At 37.8% G+C, this 20,715-nt stretch overlaps 1 protein-coding gene across 1 annotated transcript in view; it reads right to left on the reverse strand.

Moving 5' to 3' along the window:
• The window catches only part of PLA2G4A (phospholipase A2 group IVA), a 153,232-nt gene that overhangs the window by 92,641 nt on the left and 39,876 nt on the right, over positions 1-20,715 (reverse strand). The window contains exon 3 of the mRNA XM_055419083.2: positions 17,196-17,277. Within this exon, the coding sequence (XP_055275058.2) occupies positions 17,196-17,277 (82 nt within the window). The remainder of the gene's footprint in view (positions 1-17,195; positions 17,278-20,715) is intronic.

Genomic DNA, 20,715 nt, shown 5'->3' on the forward strand with positions numbered 1-20,715 from the left:
TTCCTCTTCCCCAGAGATTTTTAAATCATACCCCAGATATTCATTATACTTTAATCTATATTTTATTTCACATTTTGTTCTCTGTATTTTCATCTGGATACTTTCTACTGGCCTATTCAGTTTACTAATTCTCTTTCTTCAACTTCCTTCAAACTATCGCAAACCCATCTACTGAACTTCAGTTTTCATTTATTGTGTTTTGAGTTTCAAATTTTTCAAATTTTCCATTTGCTTCTTTTCTATGCATCTGGATCCCTGGTAGAATTCTCCATCTTGCCATCTATTTTCTTGAACATATTATTCTTAGTTAAAGTTCATAGCCAGTACTCAGGGATCTATTTATTTCTCTTGATTTTTTTTTTTTTTTGGTCTATCTGGCAATTCTTGACTGAATGCCCAGAACTTTTCATAAAGAATTGTGAAGGAGCTAGATCTACCTCCTCAGAGGACTCATCTTATTCTCTGGCAAGCAATGAGAATGGGATGAATCTGCTCAATTTAATAAAAAACGGATTTGACTTAAAGTTCAGTCTACTTCTTATCCACTCTCATCCAAAACGTCTCAACTGAGAGTCTGGGGTTTCCTTGGCCCCTTTTATTTGGCAGTTCTAATACCCATTTTTCTTTTCCTCTTAGTACTATGATACTGCCAACAACACTGCTTTGCTTTTCTCATATTTTGTGTTGACTTCTTAGCCTGTTGCCTTGCATAAATTACAAATTTGGCTCCTACACATGGTGCAGGTGCTGACTTTCAGGCTTCTCTATGCTTCTCTTCTCTCGGGGATCTTGCCCCTCAAATTCTAACTGACTTGGTTCTGAAATCCAACTTTCATAGCCCCAAGTCCCTTGAGATTGCCAAAGCTCTAGTGGATTCCCTACTTCTTCACTACTTGGCCACATCCACATCCCCATCACTCCCACACCCACTGAGATTCCACAGTGGATTGAGCGGGAAGTGGCTAGCAGAATACCGGACCTAATTCAATGACTTCTCTTCTCACTGAGATCTTAGTCCCTCAAATCCTAGTTGACTCAGTGGCTTTTCAATCTTTCAGACATTGTAAAAATTAATTTACTATGTATTTTCTAAATTGCTCTTAGGAGAAAGGAATGCTCTACTGTTAGTTACTTCAGCATAGTCCAATGATCATTTAACTATTAACTTGAACAAACATATAACTAATCCCTATTCTTTTTTATTTCCATCCTCCACGTGGTTGTTCAAACATTTACTGCTTTTCTCGAGTCACCTACCCTACTCACTATTTCTCATCTAAGAAAACAACTCAGGTTCACACTTCACTAGGAAAACAAGAAAGAGAGGATTAAATGTTCTCTTCCCCATCCCTCACAATTTTAAAAATATATTTATAATTGGAAACTGTATTTATTCATATATAAACTCTTCCCTGATGTCTTAGAAGAAAAAGTTTCCATATACTCTTTTCTCAGTTTCAGACTATTCCACCTTCTCTCAGAGATTTCTCATTTATTTATCTCCAACCCCAAATGTAATCTACAAATATTTGTTTGGGCATGGCTACTTCCTTTCAACCTATAAATATAAACAAACATTGATTATTCTAAAAACAAACACAATTTTAACTGATTCTGCCAATTCCTCAAGATCTTTCTTCTCTTCCATTAAAGTTTTTGGAAAAATAATATAGTTTATATTTACTGCTTCTAAGTCCCATTACCCATAAACTCCTAACCTATTATGCCCTGCCTTATTTTATTACCATAATCAGTCTATTCTCTCTTATTTTGCAGTTTTGTTGAGATGTAATTGACAAATGACACTGTGTAAGTTTGAGGCGTACAGTATGATTGTTTGCTACACATGCTGCTGCTGCTGCTAAGTCGCATCAGTCGTGTCCAACTCTGTGCGACCCCATGAATCACCATTTTTTTTATTTTAGATGTATTTATTTATTTGACCATGCCAGGTCTTAGTCGTGGCACATGGGATCTAGTTCCCTGACCAGGGAAGGAACTCAGGTCCCCAGCATTGGGGGGGCAAAGTCTTAGCCACTGGACTACTAGGGAAGTCCCAGAAACATAATACAATGTTATTAGCTACACTCAGCATGCTGTACATGCTCCAGCCCCAGAACTTACTCTTCTTATAACTGGAAGTGTGTACTTTTTAACAAACATTTCTCTATATCAACATCCTCTCCTCATCAGCTCCTGACAGTCACCATGCCCCTATCACAACTTCAATATAAAATTCAATAAGTTTTTTTTCTCAATTTTCATTTGATTTGGCATATATGCAATGCCCTTTATGCGATTATCTTATTTTGTGTTCAAAATATCTCTTTTTTTTCTGATTCCCTAACTCCATCTCTGTTTCTTCATTGTATCTGAAATCTTTTACCCTCAGCTTACCACTAAACTTGGACTTTCTCTTCATTGGTCTTACAAATCTCCATTAGAATGTTTTAGAAGAAAGTGAACTCTTTAAAAAATTTAGTGCTCACATAGTCAAAACCATTTTAAAAGGAATTATCACAGTATTTACACAGTTTTGGGGTTTATTTGTGGTCCTATCACACAGCATGTGGGACCTTAGTTCCCTGACCAGGAATCAAATCCATGTCCCCTGCAGTGGATGGACAGAGTTCTCACCACTGGACCACCAGGGAAGTCCTATACAGTCTTCAGAATAATCAATGTGCACCCTTCAAGTCACACGGCACATATCAGTCCTATAGTAGAACTATTCTCAGATCCTCTAAAGTCAATCACCTTCAGGTTTAAATGGCAGTCATCACACATTCCTCCTTGCAGCCTTGAGGAAATGACGAATACAAGGTGATTGATTACATACCCACAGATCATCTATTGCTAAGTAATCCATTTTGAAATTTTTTCCCTAAATGCAAAAGCAAAGGAAAAACAAAGCAAAACAAAACCAAAAATCTAAACTAAAAACTTGTTCTTTTTTCTGAATTTCTTATTTTATTGAATAGAACCAACATTTCTAGCTGTTTGAGCCAGAAACATGAGAGTCATTCTCTTTTCCTCATAGCTCCTATTTCCAACTTTTACCTGTTTCACCTCTAACATGCTGGTTCCTCAGTTCCTCTCAAAATGTCACCTACCCAGTTCAATTAAGTCACCTGGACTAGTCACATAATTTTGTTTGTTGTTTATCTTCCCACATTCAAGCCACTCTCCATAATGCTGCCATACTTGTCTTTGTGAAACACTTTTGACCTTCAGTGCAAGCCTAACCACTTGATAACAGGCCTACAAGGGCCTCCCCCACTGGACCCCAGGTTTCTTTCTGGTCAGGGACCCTCCTCCAACAGGCATTAGAACATTCAGGCCATGGAGCATCTCTGGAATCCACACGTTTCAAACACGCTGCACGGTCACATTGATGGCAGAAGCATCTGTTCTATCCAAGAGAACATTGCTTCTCTTTTACTTAAGCATATCATTGTGTTTTCATTGGACAGTTTAGCTGATAACTAAACACTAGTCATTCATAACTAAATGTTATTCACGTCTTTGTCCTTGTTCTAAGACTATCCAAGATAAGGGTCCAAAGACTGTACACTTAAAAGATGCATGGAATGAGATGTTCTCTCTATGCTTCCCTTATCTAGTTCATAAGTCAACTTTTATTTTCCTCTCGGGTTACATTGAGCACTGCCAATCATGTCTCCTAGTGGCCTCGTCTTCATAAAATAAAAATAATTCCACATAATCTTTAACTGCTGCTGCTGCTGCTAAGTCACTTCAGTCGTGTCCGACTCTGTGTGACCCCATAGACGGAAGCCCACCAGGTTCCCCTGTCCCTGGGATTCTCCAGGCAAGAACACTGGAGTGGGTTGCCATTTCCTTCTCCAAATCTTTAACTAGCTTTACGCAATACTGTAGAAGTGGTGACCTTTATTATAGGCACAACCATCTCTCCTCTCTAACTTCTTTCTACTCTTTGTTAATATGTTTCATACTTCCTAGTACTTTGTCCTACCCTATTTATTTGTATTTTAATACACAAATATCAATGTCAGTTATTTTTTTCAAGTGCATTTGAATTTAACTTTTATTTCCAAGTAGTAAACACAAATATAAATGAATAAATAAGCAGATCTTCAAATCCCAGAGTGCCTTCCTTAATAACTCAAAAAATAAGGCAAAGTGCTAAGGGTTTATGAGTAGCAGCCCCTACTCTCTCCAGAATGGGCTCAAAATTAGAATTGTTGAAGGGCAACCCCTGCAAATTGCTGGAAATGCAGAAGCTGGAAAAGTTAGTGAAGAATTGATGTGGTTTAGTAAAACAGATCTCTGACAGTGATTCTATATAAATTGGGGAGAGACATGCAAAACCCTTATAATTAAGGCAGCACTGTCTGGAACTCAAATAATTATAGAATGCTTTTTCTTCATTTGAAATTATGAAGCCATTTTATTAACACTGTTTGGGGATCCCTTTATCAGGCAGAGTCTCCAATTTGAACACCTCCTATTTTTCATTTTCCTTTTTTCTCACAGCCTCTGATCTTGCATGGTGTCTTCTCAGCGTCACATGTTTCATTTTGAGATGAACATGAAACTATCAGAATGTACCATCAGCCAAATGGTTGTCAGAAAGAAAGCCCAGTAACATCTACTCACAATTGACTTGGTACATTTTGTACTAACAACTGACTTACTAGAGTAACGAAGCAAGCTACCATCTGGTGTATAGCAAAAAAAGACCTGTTGTAAAGAACGCTGGTTTTGATGAAAGAACAAAGATACATGGAAAATGACCCAAAGAAAGCTAAACGTAGGTCTAAAACAGAGCAACAAGTTTTGTAACCGCCTGCACTGCCCTCTTAATTAAATTTCTACGATACCTTTTTGGAAGAAAACAAAAATACTTCTGTTATCACCATTTCTGCTTGGAACATTTTAAAGATTCATAAAATAGGGATGTTTCTTGGAATCCCTTTAGGTTGGAGAGAGTAAATCTCTAGAAATTCTTCTGTAGTATTATAAATCATATTAATACATTTATATCATTAATTTTAGCTATGTGGTTTTATCAATATATTATATGTATATATAATTCCACTCTATGCAAGAATAATTCTTTTTCATTAAAACAGGAGTTCTTAACTTTGACATTACTGACATTTGAGGGTAGATAATCCTTTGCTCTGGGGCACTGTCTGTGATCTCTAACCACTAGAAGCCAGCAGTATCTCCCAATTATGATAATTAAAAATGTCTCCAGGGACTTCCCTGGTGGTCTGATGGTTAAGACTTCATGCTTCCAATGCAAGGGGTGCAGGTTTGATCCCTGGTCAGGGAACTAGTATTCTACATACCTCATAGGGTGACCAAATAAATTAAAAACTAAAATAAAAAATAAATCAAGATAAAAATGTCTCCAGACATTCCCCAATGTGCCTTGGGCCAAAACTAATCACCAGTTTAGAATCATTGCACTAGAGGGCCTTATCCCTGCTATCTGATATTTATTCTTGGGATAAATCATTAGAAATTAGCCAAATTCCCTAAGTGGTGTAATTCAATGGGCTATGTAAATCCCATTTAAAAATTTTTTTCTTATATTTTTTCCAAATTGAAATATCCCACATCCATATCCATTCCAGACATTAAAACTCTACTTAGGTTATAAAACCCATCTCTACCTCTATTCAAACTGTAAAGTCTTCTCAGGAGCTTACTGTCAACAGTTTTCAAAATTAGTAATACTGTGTAATCTAAACACACAATCTCTGAGCTATTTACACTCATTTCATCTTCCCAACTAGGTTATAAATAGCTCAAAGGCAAAGCTGCTGCACGAACAGACATCAGCATGAGACAGGCTTGAGTTCTCGCCCCAAAACAAACAGCTGTGTGATTTGGGGCTATTCATTTAATGTCTTTAAACAAATCCCTACATCGGTAAAATTAACAACATCACATATCTCACAGTGCTACAGAAATGAGTATATGAAATATAAAATCCTAAGAACTCTGCTTAGCATTTTTGTTTATTCATTTAACAAACACATTGTGTACATTATGCATCAAGCACTTTTCCAAGCATTTCACAATCTCATTTAATCCTCATTAAAAAAAGTCTAGGAGGGAGGAAGGATAAATTAGTTTAATGTTAACATAAACACACTACCATTAAGAAATATAAAATAAAAAACCAACAAGGACCTCCTATATAGCACAGGGAACACTTTGTAATAATCTATAAGGGAAAAGAATCTGAAAAAATTATGTGTGTGTATGTGTGTGTGTGTGTGTTTGTGTGTGCATAATTGATTTAGCTTACATTGATGACATTAATAATGCTGGGATAAGCACTGGGTTATGTGTAACATTTCTTTTCCAAAGTTGAAATTTCAGAACTGTTATTTCATTTTGCATCTGGAGGCTTAGATTACCCTTTAAACACCAACTTAAAATAATTTTGTCTAGGATTTTATCTAAAATATTTTATGAAAAACGTACTGATACATCAAATAAGGAATGAGAAGGTAAAAGTGCTTCCAAAGAGTAGTAAAATCTACAAAACCCCTCATACCAGATCTCAGTGAACTTTAACTAGTCATTTCAATCTCTGCATCATACAATTTTCTTTTAAAAAAAAATATTAAATATACTAAAATAATATATATAATAAGTGTCTACCCATAAATTTTAGACCAGCAGAACCACTCTTTGAAATGAAAACTTTAACAGTATGCTTTTCTTTGGAAATTTAAGAAACATTTAACCTGTTTTCTAATTTAATTCCACTAGATATTAATCACAGCGATTCAATATATTAATAGAAATGGTATATGATTTTGGACAAAGAGTGTCTACTTAGCACATAACAAGCAGCAGTAAAAATGGTTTTAAAAATTAGGGTTTTTTTCCTTTAACTTTAGAAATTTAAAGATACTTTGTAGACCACTGAGATATTAAATAACATGTATGAAAAACATAAAAAGTTTTTTAAGATGAAGAAGCTCAAGTATGAGATATATATCCAATAAAGAACTAAATGAGGGAATTCCCTGGAAGACTAGTTGGGTAGGATCCATTACTGATAGGTCTTAAAAAAATAAAAAAAGAACACATGGGTTGTGTCCCTACTACTACAGGTAATGTACTCTTCACCTTGACAGGAACCTGCTAATAAATTATCTCACAAAAGCATGGCTGCCAAATAAATATACCACTGGAATATAGCTCCATTTATCTTATTGAATAAACGTGGTGAAATCCACCAAGCATCCATTGATGTTAACAAAATATCATAAAATAGTACCATTCACTACATTTACCTAAAACACACAAATATATACCTGTAAACAAACCAAAAAATCTGCTGAAATTTAGATAGAGAGGAAAAACACTAACCATACTCACAAAACCATTTGACAACTTAATAAATTGTATGACATTCTAATTAAGTTCTAAACAACAAAGCCTTTCTAATACATTTCTATTTTCCCACCACACAGAAAACACTAGATAAGAGATAAGAGACAGACGTGTGTGTTCCGGAATACTTTGCTCATCTTGAAATTATTTTCCATGAAAAGCCCACTGGGAAATATTTCAGAAATTTTAGAGTCATGGGTGGATACTCAGAAATATTACAAAAATATTTAGTAAACCAGAATTCATGTTCAATCCCAACTGACGTTAGGGAAAAGTTTGATTCAGAAGAGATGACAACTGTAGTGCCATTTATAAAAAGAAGTATTTGCAATTCCATAATTAATCCAAGAAAAGATTAATTATGTTATAAATCAATCCAAGGTGTTACAAGTTTGAAACCTATGAAAATTTTGTATAGCTATGGATAAAAATAGAAGTGTTTATAATCTACAAAAATGCAGTATGAAATTGTTCTTTTAATTCTCTCTCTAGTGAGGCAAAAAAGGAAGCAATATTCAGGAAGAAAGGTATAGTTATACATATTTATGGATTTTACTCATTCATCCAAAATTCTCTGAGATCTTCCAGACTCAAGCACTTATTTTCTAAAAAGGAAGAAATAGGTCCCTGCCTTACAAGTACATGTGACAAGTATTTTGTGGGAGGGGGTTGTTTCTGTTTCACTGGGGGGCCACGCCATGTGGCTTATAGAATCTTAGTTCCCAGACCAGGGACTGAACCCTGGTCCCCTGCAGTGGAAGCACAGAGTCCTAACCACTGGACCACCAGGGAATTTCTGCATGTGATAAGTGTTAAACAGAGGCCTGGACAGCTGTCAAGGCGGCAAAGGAGTGAATTGTGCCTAAGAGTATCAATAAGACAGTGGAAGCACCATTCCACCATTTCTCTTGAGCTGAAAACGGAAAAAAAAAAAAAGCAGAACAAATTCTGTAAAGCAATTATCCTTCAATCAAAAAATAAATCAATTAAAAAAAAAAAAGACCAGAGTGGGACAGGGGCAGCGGGTGCGTGGCAAAGATCCAATCATCTGCTCAACACAGAAATTCAGAATGGAAATTTCCTGTTTCCAAGATGAAAAACTGAAAATTATGTCAAGTGCACAATCTACCTAGATAGAAAATTCTTTGATTCATATAAAGATTATATATAAGAAATTAATGTCTTTTTACATTCATATCCAAAATCATTTTAACAATAATATATAATATTCATCGAGTAATTACTATGCATGAGTTATGTGAATGCATCACATGTATCAACTCACTGAATTCCCTCAACATCTCTGCTGCTGCTGCTGCTAAGTCGCTTCAGTCGTGTCCAACTCTGTGCAACCCCATAGACGGAAGCCCACCAGGCTCCCCCGTCCCTGGGATTCTCCAGGCAAGAACACTGGACTGGGTTGCCATTTCCTTAAGATGAGAATAAAAAAACAGAGGAAACTTGCCTGAAGGCACAAGACTAATGAGTAGCATTTTGCCCCTGAAGACCATGTTCTTTCATAAATATATCCTGCCTCCTCCCTGGAGATTCTGATCACTGTGGAACTCAAGGACAGCTAGAGGAAGGGACTTTCCTGGTGGCCCAGGGGTTAAGAATCCGTGCTTCCACTATCGGAGGTCTGAGGTCGAACCCTGGTTTGGGAACCAAAATCCCTTATGGTCATGAACTAAGATCCCCTACGGTGCAGCAAAAAAAAATTTCACAAAAAAATGGCTACAGGAGAGGATAATGTATTTTCATAGTAATTTCTACATTGCCCTTGCTGCTAAATGAAGATTCTCAGAAGACTGAACAGGTGCTGTTTCTTTACATACAGACCCAACAGCACGCCTCTCGGCCCAACATTTATAAATAGGAAGGATGAGTTCTGACTGCCTTTCCCAGGGAATTATTAACACTTAGTGTTGGGAGTCACATCCTTTGAAGAAGGATGGTCTAGAGGTGACGGGATTCAGACTGCTGCTTTGGAGAGACAAGACTGGAGTTAAGAGGGCTACCTGTCCTAAAGCTCAAATGAGTTTCGGTTTTCTGAAGTTTCTGCAAGAGTTGAAAAGTCATGCTTCTGCTGTGCTGTGCACAGCGTGATAATTATGGCATGGTCACAGAGTCTGGTCTGTAAGCACTGTAGGCCTGAGCACAGGAGTAGAATCTCTCTCTGGTGTGGTATGTGGTCACCAGGAAGACTACCCTGAGACATAGCCTAGTGCCTGTCCAAGTGGAAAGCCCAGATTCATGCAAACAACATTTAGCTGAAGGTTTGATATGAACAACAGCAGCCACCAAGGCTTATGGCAGGCCCCACTCCTGATTTATAGGCAACTCGAAGTGCCTGAGGGCTTCCCTGGTGACTCAGAGAGTAAAGAACCCATCTGCAATGCAAGAGACCTGGATTTGAACTCTGAGTCAAGAAGATCCCCCGGAGAAGGGCATAACTACCCACTCCAGTATTCTTGCCTGGAGAATCCCATGAGTAAAGGAACCTGGTGAGCTACAGTCCATGGGGTCGCAAAGAGTCGGACACGACTGAGAAACTAAGCACCAACTGACTAAAATACCTGAAGGACCCTGAGGAGGGGGAGATTACCCATAATCCCCCACCTAATCTGTGAGCCAGGGGCTCAGAGCCAAAGTTAATGTGATTTAGAAAAATCATAAAAGATGAAATTTTATGGACTTGATTAGCGTGGAGATGAGTTGTTTCACTACACAGAGATGCGTGAACTCTTAGAGTAATTACTCCATAAGACTGAAAAACATAAAAAGCAGCAGAGAATGATTCAAAAGGAATTGAACACTTGCAAACAATTAGTACCTGATGCCTATTTTATATATGAATAGGTGTAAACAAACTTCTAGTTTAGTCAAACCAACTTAAAGACTCTGCACTTGCATGCCCCAGGTCACAAGCCCTGCATCAGTACTGTTGCTGATTCATCCTCAACTCCTCGCCACCCCAGAAAGTAGGAGTTAAGCCACAAGTGTGTGTTTTTCCTCTCTGTGCACCACCAAGGGGTACAAATCCAACGTTCTTCCTGAATCCCCACAAGAAGTCAGGTGGTCCAGAATATTTTAAAAGTCTTCCATTCCTTTTGAATCACCATGTTTTTATACATTCTTGGACAATAAGTGAAAGATAACAATTGAAACTTCTTTTGTGAAGAACAGCCAAGTTCTCAGTAATGATAAGCATTTATCCAAACTACCTACAGTCAACACACTTTGAGTACACATCTCAATCAAAGCTCTTTGCAGAGAGAGAAATAGTATTTCACAATGTTACAGCAATGAAAAGCAGAGTACCTCAATTTACCCTGCCTGGGTTCTTAGAAATGTCCTAAATAAAATCACAAATTACTAAATTGAGGGAGCATTAAACCATATTAAAATATTTATAGAGAATATATTCGTGTATATAAGAGGAAAAATATATTTGTGTATATGACAGGGAGAGTATATTTATGTACATGAGAGAAAGACTGCACTATATTTGTATAGCTATACAGTACCTTCCATACGTTCGATTATTTCACTTTAAGTGTGTACTCTGACCTTTGAAATGGTAAAAATAGATGCCTTACTCTCTTCATTGCTTTCATCTAGAATGATCATGCAATCATATTATAAATTTCAGAATTTCTTAATATAATTGTGGTGGATATTTAAGATGTTTGTGTTTATTTCTATCATTTTTCTCAAGGATAATATATTGAGCCATGTAATTAATCCTTTATAGGAATTTTAAAAATAAAAAATATTAAAGTGTTTATGGTTATTTCATTTAAGAAAAGGCAAATCAGCAGAAACCCCAAAACATCAGAATCTTTGCCTATTGTGGAATACTTAAAGTTTCGATGTTTTTTCTTTTCTCTGAGCTTTTAAGCACTGTGGACTCGGGATGTGTGTGTGTTAGCCACTCAATTGTGTTTGATCCTTTGCAACCCCATGAACTGTAGCCCACCAGGCTCCTCTGTCCATGGGGATTCTCCAGACAAGAATACCAGAATGAGTTGCCATGCCCTCCTTCAGGGGATCTTCCTGATTCAGGGATCAAACCCCCATCTCCTGAGCCTCCTGCGCTGCAGGTGTATTCTTTACCCACTGAACCACCTGAGAAGCCCCAGACTCAGGATCGGCAAACATAAAAGAAATTGCCTAGACCCTGCCTCCCCAAATGCAGTCTACAGATGGGCAATGTCTGCATCATTTGTGTGTTAGAATCTACTCCCCAGACCTTCTGAATCAGAATCTGCATTTTGGACAATATCACCTGGTGATTCAAAGCCACATTAAAATTTGAGAAGCACTATCTGGAGAGATTAGGTCAGCCTCAGATCTGCTATTTAAAAATGAGGAATTTGATGGAGATCTTGCTGAATTTATCTGACATAAAATACACTTTACCCATAGACAAAGACATTATGAAAAATTAAAGTGTGGGATCCTTAAAAAAAAAAAGAACCTTGAAAAGCTTCCTTAAAATATTAAGCAGGAAGATCTTGTAAAAATTGGTTTAAATACAATGAGTTCACAATTAACTCAAGTATTTTTATTTTCTTCATAGAGTCTAAAGGTTGGCATTAAGCTCTGTTGTCTCCTGAATGCTGAAAGAAGATCTATCTGCATTTCTACAACTGTCCTTAGAACCCCTAATGTTTATGATGCTAATTTTGTAAAGACTTCAGCATCCAAAGAAACAAGAATTCTAAGTACATGTGCATAATTAGGAATATTAAAAATGTTGAGCATTGATAGAGTATTTTACTGTTTCAAGAACACTATGATATTTATTATCTGATATCATCCTTAGGGATTTCATCTTAGTCAATGATTTCATCGACCTAGCTCTGAATTCTGAGACAAGCCTCCATTATCATGATCTGTTTTCCCCAACTTCTTTAAAGGAACAGAAATTCAGTGAAGGAGCTACAGCATTTGTGCCAGCTATTTCATTTGGTTATAAAATGAGATTTGTGGCCAGGGATGTGTGCTCTGTTTCATATATGCGCGAAGGAAACTAAATAACCAACTGAAATTGTACTGTCACTGTGCTCATTCTTCAAATATATATCTTCTATTAGAAGAGGAAAGGAGCAATGCAAAATACAGAGTTTAATATAATATTTAATGTAATATTAACTAATCCAACCAAAGCTTGGCACTGGCATGACTGACCGGCTCCTGGTCAGGTCAAATTAATGCAAACTGCTTCTTTTTAAAATAAGTCTATGGTGAGTCACTGACTCAATGGACATGAATTTGAGCAAATTCCAGGAGCTAGTGGAGCACAGAGGAGTCTGGCGTGCTGCAGTCCATATGGCCACAGAGTCGGATGTAACTTAGCAACTGAGCAACAACATGGTGAGTCAGGTGCGTATCTGAACTTCAAACTACCTCTTCATGTGGTGTGAGCATTAGAAGGTAGGAAAGCTGGCCCTGAAGGCCTGGGTGTTAATGATATATTTGAACAAACTGAGATTAACAGTGATGTCTGGAAAGGCGCTGTCTTGTCCTTGGCTGGCCCAGTGCTCTGCCGTTAAAAAAAACTAAAAAAAGGAAATGAGTGAGATGTTATGATTCAAATGTCAGCTCTTCCTCCTCTCAAGAGAGATTGTGGGGTGCTCCTGATGCTATGATGATGTTTTAGCAATGCAGGATGGTATTCCAAAATGAAGCTAGTTAGAATAGGAGGACTTTAGAAGGGACAGAATAAAAAAGATACAATCTTAGTATTCGATTTAAAAAAAAAAATCAGATATAGGTATTTTGTTAGGTGTCAGCTATTTGATTCAAGTGGCATCCTTGAGCCAGCTGCCACATGCACAGGAAAAACTGAAAAACCCAATAGCAATCAGTCATGCTTCTCTAGCAACATGCAAAACTATATGGAAATTCGCCTTTTTAAATAAATGTAGACACTATCAACAACAGAAGTGGGCGTAGTTTCCTGTCACCCTTTGCAGATCTTACGACATTTTTTTATAGTTCTATCTTTGGCTATCTTTAAAGAACTTCTATGTACAAACATGCCAAACTCTGTTTACTAGGTAATTTGTATGGATCAAGCTCACCAAGCAACGCCATCAAAACTCTTAAAGTGACAGCTCAGGCCAGCCCATGCCTTTTCTCACAATAATCCCCTACAACTTCTCAAAAATAGTTTGGCACTGTGTATTGTCCCTCTACTTTTTCTTACCAACCTTATTATTGAATTTATTTCTCTAAGACTTTCTGTAAACTCATCAAGGTGACATCAAGGGGTGGCAACAATTCCTCTCTCTCAAAAAAAGATTATAACTCAGGCAAGATAAAGTCAAATGACAAATGCTGTTTAAAAATGTTAAGAGAATCTCATAACACAATCCTTTCTCCAGTAGTGATTAATGTCAGGTGACTATTCTTTTCATGGGTCCTTCACTTTAAAAGAAGAAGCTTTGGGAAATTCTCTGGTGGTCCAGAGGTTAGGACTCAATGCTCTCACTGCTGTGGGCCTAGGTTCAACCCCTGGTCAGGGAACTAAGATCCCACAAGGCACTTGGCATGGCCAACAAATAAATAAGTAAATAAATAAATGACAAGCTTTCTAGAAATCAGGAGTCCAACCTGTGCTGTATATACTATGGGGATCCAAAACATACCAGTTGGCTATTTTGCGAGATGAATTAATGTCTCATGTTTATTTTTGAATAATGTTAGCAATTATCAACTCAAGTAGGTTTAAAACGACGTTTGTGGCATTACTCCCTTTCCAGTCCTAACCACAATAAATGTGTGTGTGTGCTTAGTCGCTCAGTCATGTCTGACTCTTGCAAACCCGTAGACCATAGCCTGCCAGGCTCCTCTGTCACTGGGATTCTCCAGGCAAGAATACTGGAGTGGGTTGCCATTCCCTTCTCTAGAACTACAATAAATAAGCACTGCCAAAGTGCCTGAGGATTATGGAGAAAGTACTGACTGCTAAGAAATCAGATTCATACTAGTTGAAGAGATTCAGAGTAGAATTTGAACTGCTGGTCACCTCACCTCAAGCATAGTAAAGATCATTGTCTCTCTAGGACAGAGTTCTGCACCAATATAACAGAAAAGGATACTGCTACTATATGTGGATGTGCTCAGTCATGTCTGACTCTTTGCAAACCCAAGGACTGTAGCCCTCCAGGATCCTCTGTCCATGGAATTTTCCAGGCAAGAAAATATGGGAGTGGGTTTCCAGTTCCTACTCCAAGTTAAGTAGTTCCTACTTCCCAACCCAGGGATTGAACCCATGTCTCTTGTGTCTCCTTCTTTGGCAGGCGAATTCCTTACCACTGAGCCACCCGGGAAACCCACACTACTTTGTATAAGAAATAACTAAATTTTTTAAAGTCAAATTATGTCAGTAACTTGCATGGCTGATGAGTCACTGACATAGCCTTTAGTCGAATTATAAATGGCTTTTCTAACTAACAGTACAACCTCTAGATTTGTAAGGCATGTGCTTTTCTCAAGGTCACAGGGTTACCAGATTTTAAATATGGCATCTGATTTGGCTTCTTTTTCACAGATAGCTTTCTTCTAGTAAACTCTCATTGAACTGATGAAAATTCAACGTAGTATACAAAGCAAAAGAAGAATAACAATAAAAACATTGGCAGAGGCATGATTAATTGAAGCGTATCAGTGTATGAGATAAAATTTAGAAAATAAATCCCTGATCAGATTAGATATAAAGAAATTGTCCTTGTTCCATCATGTCTCCTGAGAAGCATTGCTCATCACATCCCACCTCCTGGTCACCCCCTTATTTCCAACTTTTACTAACTTCCTGGATACTTCTTCAATCACTGAAGGCTTGAGCTCAAATTCTTCATTCCTTAGTATTTAACCTCTCTCTCTCGCGGCCCATTTTCATTGTGATTTCAACAAGCTCAAGTCACTCCTATTTTTAAATATAAAAAGCATATTCTACAGTCACCTCCAATATATTTAACATACTATGGCCAGATCATTTATTTTTTTAACTTTGTATTTCATGTTGGAATATAGCAGACCAACAGTGTTGTGATAGTTTCAGGTGGGTAGCGAAAGGACTCAGCCACACTTCAGTTCAGTTCAGTTCAGTCACTCAGTCGTGTCTGACTCTTTGCGACCCCATGAATCACAGCACGCCAGGCCTCCCTGTCCATCACCAACTCCCGGATTTCACTCAAACTCATGTCCATCGAGTCAGCGATGCCATCCATCCATCTCATTCTCTGTCCTCCCCTTCTCCTCCTGCCCCCAATCCCTCCCAGCATCAGAGTCTTTTCCAGTGAGTCAACTCTTTGCATGAGGTGGCCAAAGTATTGGAGCTTCAGCTTTACACATGTATTGATTCTCCCCCAAAACCCCCTCCCATCCTGGCTGCCACATAACATTGAGCAGAGTTCCCTGTGTTAGGCAGTAGGACCTTGTTTGTTATCCACTTTAAATACAGCACTGTTGCCCATGTCCCTCCCAAATTCCTTAACTATCTTTTCCCACCATCCTTCCCCCCTCCCCCAACAACCATAAACAGAACAAATATCTTTTAAAATAAAGGGCCAATCATGTGACTTGTGACTCAAAGGCCATCGAGTTCTTCCTGCAGTATTTCTGATAAAATTGCAGCCTTGTTGAATTAGTCTTGTTCTCCTTCCCCTTTGCTGTGTGTCTAACAGCTCACGACCTCACAGATACTCTGCCCTTCTCTCACCCTTGAACGTGCTGTTTTCTCTGCCTGAGCTTCTCCCTGCTCTGAGCACTAGATCCTCCTCCTTCAAGTACCAGTTTAAATGCCGTTTCAGCAGGAAAGACTTCCCTGTTTCCCAGACTGATTAATGACAATTTCCATTCTTTCCTTAGAACCCGTTCTGAGAGGTAGATTGCCATTTCCGTACTTTAGCAATAATCTACAACTAACTTTACCCAATTCACCATCACGGTACTTATTCATTTTTTCTTTGTATTCCCACATCCATAACTCCCGGTCATTTGAACGGTAAGATTAACCAGGAAAACTGCATTTTAAAACATAGAGAAGGATACTGCCAACAAGTTAATTCAAAATTATCCTCAGGCTTTCGTTCACATCATTTCAAACTGTCCCACACCAGTTTCTATAGCTATTTTCACACGTAAAAAACACAACTTAAAGGAGTAAGAATTAGATAAACTGCATTGTAAAAAAAATCCTATAGGCACAATATCTCACAGAGGCAGCTAATTTAAAGTGTTGACCCAGTCCTCTTTCCAAAGGAGAATACAAATGTCTTTGAAATCCGAAACTCTGTATGTCATAGGACAGTCATTTTATCTGACTCCAAGTACTCGCAACTTTGGCCACCTGATGTGAAGAGCTGACTCATTGGAAAAGACCCTGATGCTGGGAAAGATTGAAGGCAGGAGGAGAAGGGGATGACAGAGGATGAGATCGTTGGATGACATCACTGACACAATGGACATGGGTTTGGGTGGACTCCGGGAGTTGGTGATGGACAGGGAGGCCTGGCGTGTTGCGGTTCATGGGGTCACAAAGAGTCGGACAAGACTGAGCGACTGAACTGAACTCGCAACTGATGTAAAGTCAATGTAGAACACTATCCCGACAGATAAAAGAGCATCAGAGAACCATTAGAAATGTTATCATTCAAAGCTGTAGACAAAGATAATCACATCTCAAGAAGGGACGGCCCCTGGCTTGTCAAGGAACTCAAGCCACTGAAGAGTGGATCATATTTACATCTTTCAACAGAAGAACAAGTGAGGAAACTTACGCATGTCCCCAAAGGTTCCCTTTGTCACCTTTGTGGCACGTAGCACCACTACTGTGAACTTGTGGGAATAATGGTGCTCCACCTGGAAGAAAAGAAACGATAATGAATTTAAACAAGCCTGGAACATAGGACTCAAGCAAACTGTTCTCACTGCTTCCTTGAGACAAACGGAAAACATTCCAGTTGAAAGGAAGGAACATGCATACCAGAAACATTCTTTGCTTTTGAGGTTCTTCCTTTTTTGATCCTCTCCTCTCTGTGGCACAGACGACTGAGACGTTTAGATCATGCTTTGAAACGTCCCTACAGCTTGACTGCTAGGACAGCTGTGCAGTCCCTACTTTACAGGCTTTATCAAGCCCTGAGGAAAAATGTAAATAAGGACTGCAGGCTTTCTCAGCGTACAATCAGGCTTTGTACTGGGTGATAAGTAAGACCTGCCTTAGAAAGCTGAATTGCAGAGGAAGATGTTTGCATTATCTAAATTTGCTTGTTTTTATTGTTACTGTTCAATAAAACTATTTTTTCTGGTATAACTTTTCCAGAGCAGTTTTCAAAATCCTTTGGATCTAACACAATAACCAGCAAAATACTTAATTTTAACATATCTGTTAAAACCATACCTGACAATGTTAAAAGTTTCTATTAGCCTAATAGCTTGTATGCACATAGGAAATATTAACAGGTAGAAGACTTTATTTATTAAACACCTAATTGGAAATTAGTTCTCAAACAACTCTACTCATCAAAGCAGAATTGGAAAGCAGGAATTCACAAAAATTCTCTGAGCAACTGAAAAGATTACAGTCTTTATCTAAAGTTCAAGCATTTTTGTTTTAGGAGAGACTCCTCATAGCTCAGTTGGTAAAGAATCTGCCTGCAGTGCAGGAGATCTGGGTTCGATTCCTGGGTCGGGAAGATCCCCTGGAGAAGGAAATGACAACCCACTCCAGTATTCTTGCCTGGAGAATCCCATGGACAGAGGAGCCTGGCAGGTACAGTCCATAGGGTCACAAGAGTTGGACACAACTTAGTGACTAAACCACCACCACATTTATAAGTTATGTGAGTGTTTATGTGTATGTTTATGTGTGTGTGTGTGTACACGTGTGTGTGCATGCATGCTCAGTCATAGCTAACTCTTTGCAACCCCATGGACTGTAGCTCACCAGGCTTCTTTGTCCATGGGATTTCCCAGACAAGAATACTGGAGTGGGCTGCCATTCACGACCCAGGGATAGAGCCCATGTTTCCTGTGTTGGCAGGTGGATTCTTTACCACTGACCCACCTGGGAAACCCAAGTTACTCCTACTTTTCATAAGTTTAATAGACTTGCTAAACTGGTTGAAAAGTCCATAACTAATTAAAAGAAGCTAAGAAACTGACAATACTGAGAAGTGAGTCTAAAAGCAGGGAGACAGAAAAAAGAATTAAAGACTAAATTCAAAAGAACCAGCAATAGTGAAATATAGAAGTAAATGTTATAAAGTATTCAACAGTTTCTGGAGTTATCACTCTATCAACAGAGTAATTTATGTTCAGATTTATAACAGTATCAAGATGAGATGAAGTCATGAATAAGCATATCTTGTTTAAAAAGACAGAAACATACAAAATCTTTCAAGATAATTCTTATTCAAGATTATTGTCAAAGAGAAATACCTTCCATATTCAGAAGAGCTCTGAAGAGCCAAAGTTATTCCACATAAATGAAATTATCAATCATAAAAAAATGAATGCCTAAAAACAGGCATATTGTCTTATACTACTACCAAAAATCACACACACTCCTCCCACCAAAAAACAAAAAAAAAAGAGAAAGAGAATCTAAGGAATTCCCTGGTGGACCATGGGTTAGGACTCCGTACTTAGACTGCATGGGGCACAGGTTCATTTCTGGTCAGGGAACTAAGAAGCTGCATGTCTTTGGCATGGCCAAAAAAAAAGAAGAAAGAGATTGAGAATCCACTATCATAAGTAGAGACTTCAATACGCCTTTGTCGGAAATGAACAGATCCAGCAGGTAGAAAATCAGTACTGACAGAGTTGAACTCAACAAACCATCAATTAACTAGACATAATTGACAACTATAAACTACTTCATCCAACAGCAGCAGAATATATATTATTCTTAAGCTCACATGGAACAAAAATTCAATGTCTATTCTCACAATGGAATTAAATTAGAAATCAGTAAAATAATAACAGCTAGTGTAGCCAGTGGAGAAGGAAATGGCAACCCACTCCAGTGTTCTGGCCTGGAGAATCCCAGGGACGGGGGAGCCTGGTGGGCTGCCGTCTATGGGGTCACACAGAGTCGGACACGACTGAAGTGACTTAGCAGCAGCAGCAGTGTAATCAGAACAGTATGGTATTGATGAAAGAGTAGACAGATCCATGGAACAGAATTAGATCAGATCAGATCAGTCGCTCAGTCGTGTCCGACTCTCCGCGACCCCATGAATCACAGCATAGAGAACCCAAAAATAGACCAACCCACAAATAATCAACTGAATTTTACAAAGGAGCTAAGGCAATACAAAGGAAAAAACAAAGACTTTTCAACAAATGGTGCTGGAACAACTAGACATCCATATGCAAAAAAGAAAAAAAAATCCAGACAAATGATATCTGAGCCTGCACAAGAATAAGTAAATGCTCTTGAAAACCCAGTTTATGGATTAGCTTTCTCCACTAAAGAGAACTTTTCAATAACAATTATCATATATAATATTAAATAGCACATACTCCCCAAACCATCTAGGCTCTTTTTTTCATATCCTAGAACTTTTAATACCATGAGATTTTTCAAATGTCTAAAACCTTCCCTGTAAGATAAAAATGATTATCAATACTCATTTATTAACACGATTTTTGAAATTGCTACAAATGTACTCTTGTCAAATGTTTATTAATAACGTGCAAAGAGATGATATTGTTATTATAAGGATTCATTGAGAATGAACCATATGTTAAATATTCTAATAGATGCAAATTCTGTTTCCCAATAATCCTACAAAATAGATGCTACTATATATATTTACAGATGAGTAAGTGAGATTCTGAGATATTAAGTAATTTCCAGTATCTCACAGACAATAAAAGCTAAAATTGAATTAGAAACCAGTCTTCCTGTCCCCAGTGTCTTTATTCTTTCTATATTCCTTTACTTATAGAGAATAATAATACCAAAACCGATTCCTGATAGTAAAAAAGGGCTACTTCCATTTATTAAAGTTTTACAGATAGTTACAATCTAGTCTATTATATCTGAAGTTAATCTAAAGTCTCTCTGGCAATTGGGTAATTTTCTCTATCATTCAACTTTCCTTTTTAATCTGCTTTTATTTCCATTAGCCTCAAATCTATCTTACTAACTACAATCAGAACTTGTATATATGAAGTTGCACACTGCTCACAGAAGATAAGGAGCAACCACTTTCTTGGTTTTTATAAGTTAATTTTGGAGGCATCACAAATCTTCAGATGACCAGCAAATTACCTTCAAAACAAGAGTGT

The sequence above is a fragment of the Moschus berezovskii genome, chromosome 17, assembly GCF_049115385.1.
Source record: "Moschus berezovskii isolate FMDL1 chromosome 17, NW_MosBer_1.0, whole genome shotgun sequence".
Lineage (NCBI taxonomy): Eukaryota > Metazoa > Chordata > Mammalia > Artiodactyla > Moschidae > Moschus > Moschus berezovskii.